At 47.0% G+C, this 5,512-nt stretch overlaps 1 protein-coding gene across 1 annotated transcript; it reads right to left on the bottom strand.

The window, feature by feature from the left end:
• Window positions 1-203: 203 nt before the first annotated feature.
• Window positions 204-5,230, bottom strand: LOC146822398 (uncharacterized). The gene is made up of 2 exons (XM_085613489.1): window positions 5,167-5,230; window positions 204-1,639 (listed from the first exon to the last, which is right to left on the bottom strand). Exons 1-2 carry the CDS (start codon window positions 5,228-5,230, stop codon window positions 204-206), a joined length of 1,500 nt encoding a protein of 499 aa, XP_085469615.1.
• Between the last annotated feature and the right edge of the window lie 282 nt (window positions 5,231-5,512).

Genomic DNA, 5,512 nt, shown 5'->3' with positions numbered 1-5,512 from the left:
TCCATTGGTTATAAATGCTTTGTCACATTCAGTGCATTCGTACGGTTTCCCCCCCAGTGTGAACTCTGATGTTCCTTTAGCTGACTATATTTGATAAATGCTTTGCCACATTCTGTACATTGATATTATTTCTCCCCAGTGTGGATTTTCTGATGTCGCGTTAGCTCTCCATTTGTTATAAATGATTTGTCACATTCTGTACATTAATATGGTTTCTCCCCAGTGTGGACCTTTTGATGTTGCTTCAGCTCTCCATTTGTTATAAATGCTTTTTCACATTCTGTACATTGATATGGTTTCTCCACAGAGTGGATATTTTGATGTCGCTTCAGCTGTACATTTGTTATAAATGCTTTGTCACATTCTGTACATTGATATGGTTTCTCCCCAGTGTGGACTTTCTGATGTTCCATTAGCTGTGATTTTCTAATGAATGCCTTGTCACATTCTGTACATTGGTATGGTTTCTCCCCAGTGTGGATTTTATGATGTCGCTTTAGCGCTCCATTTCTTATAAATGCTTTGTCACATTCTGTACATTTATATGGTTTCTCCCCAGTGTGGAATTTATGATGTAGCTTTAGGTCTCCATTTGTTTTAAATGATTGGTCACATTCTGTACATTGATATGATCTCTCCTCAGTGTGGGTTTTCTGGTGTTGCTTTAGCTCTCCAAGTGTTATAAATGCCTTATCACATTCTGTACATTTATATGGTTTCTCCCCAGTGTGGATTTTGTGATGTTGTTTTAACTTTCCTTTTCTTATAAACGCTTTGTCACATTCTGTACATTTATATGGTTTCTCCCCAGTGTGGATTTTGTGATGTAGCTTCAGGTCTCCATTTCTTATATATGCTTTATCACATTCAGTGCATTCATAGGGTCTCGCCCCAGTGTGGACTTTCTGATGTTGCTTTAGCCGTCTATTTGTTATAAATGCTTTGTCACATTCTGTGCATTCATAGGGTCTCTCCCCGGTGTGTACTTTCTGATGTTGCATTAGATGTGACTTTCTAATAAATGCCTTATCACATTCACTGCATTCATATGGTCTCTCCCCGGTGTGGACTTTTTGATGTAGCATTAGATGTGACTTACTATTAAATGCCTTATCACATTCAGTGCATTCATAGGGTTTCTCCCCGGTGTGGACTTTCTGATGTTGCATTAGATGGGACTTTCTAATGAATGCCTTGTCACATTCTGTACATTGGTATGGTTTCTCCCCAGTGTGGATTTTATGATGTCGCTTTAGCGCTCCATTTCTTATAAATGTTTTATCACATTCTGTACATTTATATGGTTTCTCCCCAGTGTGGATTTTATAGTGTAGCTTTAGGTCTACATTTGTTATACATGCTTTTTCACATTCTGTACATTGGTATGGTTTCTCCCCAGAGTGGATATTTTGATGTCGCTTTAGCGCTCCATTTCTTTCAAATGCTTGGTCACATTCTGTACATTTATATGGTTTCTTCCCAGTGTGAATTTTGTGATGTAGTTTTAGCTGTCCATTTGCTACAAATGCTTTGTCACATTCTGTACATTGATACAGCTTCTTCCTGGTATCGGTTTGTTGATGCTGCTTTAGATTCTTCTTCCTATGGAACACTTTATTACATTGTAATGTAAAAGAAACTTGTAAAGCGCGACGTTCACCATGCGGTTTCTTGGCGCTAGGGTAAGCAGCTACCTGGGGAGGAAGGGGTGGGAGAAAAAGAAGGGGGAGAAGTTAGTTATAAGCGAAACGGAAGAAGTGAGTCTTGAGAAGAGATCTAAAGTGGGGATAAGATGGGGCCAATCTTATATCCAAGGGGAGAATGTTCCAAAAAGACGGGGCGAGAAACGAAAATCTAAGACCGCCCCATTTCTTGCGCTTAATTCTGGGAACTTTGAGGAGGGCCAGATGGGCCGAGCGCAGATTGCGAGTAGGAACATAGGGGTGGATGAGAGAAGAAATAAACACAGGGCTGAGACCAGCCAAGGATTTGAAGATGAGGCACCCCAGCTTGAATTTGCAACGTTCTGAGACAGGGAGCCAATGCAAGGATTTTAACAAAGGGCGAGTGTGACAGTGCCTAGGTTGATGGAAAATGAGGCGGGCTGCCTGATTCTGGACGAGTTGCAAGCGCTTTTGCTGATAGTCAGGGATGCCTACATATAGGGAATTGGCGTAGTCGATTCTGGAAATCACTAGAGCTAAGAGGGCCAGAGTGAGGGCTTCCGTAGTAAGAAAGCGAGCAATTTTGCGGATTTTACGCAGCTGAAAAAAACAGGCAGAGACAGTGGCGTTAATCTGAGGTTTCATTGAGAGGTCATTACTGATGATGACTCCCAGACTTTTTGCCGAGGTGGAAGGACGGGGAGGCGAACCCAGACTGATGGGCCAGAAGTTAGAGTTCCAAGGATTGGAAGGGCCTCCGACAAGAACCAGTTCGGTCTTGTCGGGATTCAGTTTCAAATGGTTAGCCCCCATCCAGTTTCTGATGTGACAGAGGGTGGTTTGAAAATCGGTAATTGACTGGTCCGAGGAGTCGATATTGAAAACTAATTGAATGTCGTCTGCATAATTAAATGCAGATACATTTTTGTCTCGGAGAGAGCTGATCAGGGGAGTGAGGTAAAGATTGAAAAGTAGAGGGGACAAGGAGGATCCCTGAGGCACACCACAGGTCAAATCGACCTTGTCTGCGGAGAACTGTGACAGACGAACCGCTTGTTGGCGGCGGGAGAGAAACGAGCGAACCCAATCAAGGGCAGTACCCTCGATCCCGGCCTGTCTGACACGGTCGACCAAGATCGCATGGTCGACCGTGTCAAAGGCGGCCGACAAGTCCAGGAGAACCAGGGCCTGGCAGATGTTAGAGTCGGCTCCTCTTCGTAGTTCTTCCATAACGGAGAGTATGACCATCTCGGTGGAGTGAGCAGGCCTAAATCCGGCTTGTTGGGGGTCAAGAAAATGGGAACGCTCGACATGGGAGCTCAGAATGTTAGTGACGTGGGTCTCGAGAACCTTTCCAAGATAGGGGAGGAGGGAGATGGGGCGAAAATTACTCATAACTGTTGGGTCCGCAGTCGGTTTTTTCAAAATAGGTACCACTTCTGCTGTCTTGAAGATGCAGGGAACTTGGCCAGAGGTGAGGGAGGAATTCAGGAGAGCCAAAGGGGGAGCGGGGCAGGCCAAGAAGGCCTTGCATAAGATCTTGGGGGGGCAGCAGTCAGTGGGGGATCCAGAGGAGACTTTGCTGAGGAGGGCAGGAAACTCCAATTCCGTGATGACAGGGATCCGTGAAAGGTGCGGAGAAAGAGAGGGGTCTACACAGGGGGGAGCTGGAGACAGGCAGGGGAACGGGATGGGCGGTGCCTGGATACCGTTTTTAATTTTTGCAACCTTCTCAATGAAGAAGTGGTTGAGGGAATCGCAGAGCGTCTGGGAAGGGAAGGGTTTAATGGACACTCTGTCAGGATGGGATAGTTCCTCGACGATCGCAAAGATGTTTTTAGCTTTATTGGCTGACTCCATGATTTTATTGGAGAAGTGTGAAGTTTTTGCGGACGCAATGGCGGCTTTATAGCCTTTAAGAAGGGACAAGAACTCTGCCCTTGCTACGGGGGAGTAATTTTTACGCCACTGGCGCTCGGCTTGCCTAAGGCCGAGTTTTAGGGCTTTTAGGTCCTCAGAGAACCATTTTTGTGCGTCGTGGAGACGTCTAAGTTTGATCCGTTTGAGGGGAGCGACCACGTCACTGGCCGACTCGAGCCAGAGGTTTAGGTTCTGAGCATGGGTGTCCACAGAGTCGGATTCCAAGGGGATGGAGGTCCTAAGTAAATGAAAGAAGTGGTCGATGTCCGCTTTGTTCCAGTTACGGGCTGAGTGGTTAGAATCAAGGGAATTACTAGGGGGAGAAAGGATTTTGAGGGAAAAAACAATAGAGAAATGGTCGGACCAGGCACATGGCGAGATGAGAAGGGCCGATATCACAAGATTGGAGGACCAGACCTGGTCAAGGATATGTCCACTGGTATGAGTGGCAGCATTAACATGTTGGCAGCAATTAAGGCTGTGCAATAGCTCAGAGAAGGCTGCCGAACAGGCGCTTTCCTTCTCGTCCAGGGGCCAATAGTTGAAGTCCCCGAGGACAAGAATTTTGGAGTTATTAATAGTTATCTGGGAGAGAAGATCTCCAAACAGGGATGGAAAGTCTGGCATAGGTTGTGGGGGACGGTAAACTAAGACGCAAATGAGGGGGGGTGCAGAAGAATCTAGTCTAACGACAAGACAGTCAACCTGGGGGATGCAAGAGGTGGTAATGACAGAAAACCTGAGAGGATGTTTAGTGATGGCAGCTACGCCACCTCCAGGTTTGCCGGAGGCCCGATTGCTTTGAATGATATAGTAGCCAAGAGGGATGGCGGCCAGAACGTCAGGGGAGGAGCCGTCATGCAACCAGGTTTCGGTGAGAAATAAAATGTCGGGGCTGTCGGTGTCGAGAAGGTGGAAAATTTCAATCTGATGCTTTGCTAATGAGCGAGTATTGAGGTAACATACTTTGAGTTCCAGATTACGAAGCGGACGCCGGGAGGGAGGGTGAGGAGAGATAGAAGGGACGATGGCGTGTGAACGAGCAGCTAACTCGGGAAAGGAGCGACGAGTACAAGCTAACCCCAAGAGGTTGAGCTGTGAACATGTAGCGGGGGCCAGCGGCCAGGCGGCGTGCAGTTTGAGAATATCCGCAGAGGAATATTGAGTTGCAAGGATAGGAAGGGCAGAGTGACTAGCCCCGAGCCCCAGTCGGACGCGGACGGGCGCAGACGGGCTTGCCTTAGGCGCGCCTTTGGCGCGCCATCGGCGCGCCCGCTGCGCTCGTCCGCTGCGCGTCCGCTGGAGGCACATTGTTTATAGGCAGAAGGAGGAAGGGAGAGGGCGTGCCCAGCGCTCGTGGGTGTGTCCTGGGGAGTTCCCGGGGAGTTCCAGGAAGTGATGTCAGGAGCGAATGCAGACCCGAGGCAGCGATGGAGACGCTGTGCGGGAACTGCAGGTAGGCCCAGAGGGGGAGAGAGGTTCAGGCAAGCTCGAAACAAACAAACAATTTTTAAAATGATTCTAGATAAAACTCCCGGCTTTCCGCCTCAGGAGGTTGCTGCTAATGCTAATGCAGAATTACATTCTGTACATTTATATGGTTTCTCCTCTACGTAGACACTGTGATGCTGCATTAGGTCTTTCATTGCAAAGAAAACTTTTCCACAGTCAGTAAATCAATATGGTTCTTCTCCAGTATGATTTTCTGATGTTGCACTTGCTCCCTTTCTCTCCCTAATAAATGTGTTGTCACTTTCTAGATATTCATACGGTTTCTCTTCTGTGTGTTCTTTCTGATCCAAGTTAGCTCTTCCTTTGTAATGAGAACCTTATCAGACTTGCTTCCGTAAGTCAGTGTGTTATTTCATCAATGTATATCAGGTGATCACTAAGAGCCAAGTTCAGACCACATTGGGCAGTTTGGGATT

The sequence above is a fragment of the Triturus cristatus genome, chromosome 6 (assembly GCF_964204655.1).
Source record: "Triturus cristatus chromosome 6, aTriCri1.1, whole genome shotgun sequence".
Taxonomy (NCBI): domain Eukaryota; kingdom Metazoa; phylum Chordata; class Amphibia; order Caudata; family Salamandridae; genus Triturus; species Triturus cristatus.
This window is presented reverse-complemented; position numbering and strand designations above follow the sequence as displayed.

What these genes read in the sequence shown, in the direction of transcription:
- LOC146822398 (XM_085613489.1), bottom strand. Translation starts at nt 5,230, where the DNA reads ATGAAAGACCTAATGCAGCATCACAGTGTCTACGTAGAGGAGAAACCA. An exon ending in ACCATATAAATGTACAGAAT is followed by an intron (nt 1,640 to 5,166) that starts GTAATTCTGCAT and finishes GCGCTTTACAAG; the next exon opens with TTTCTTTTACATTACAATGT.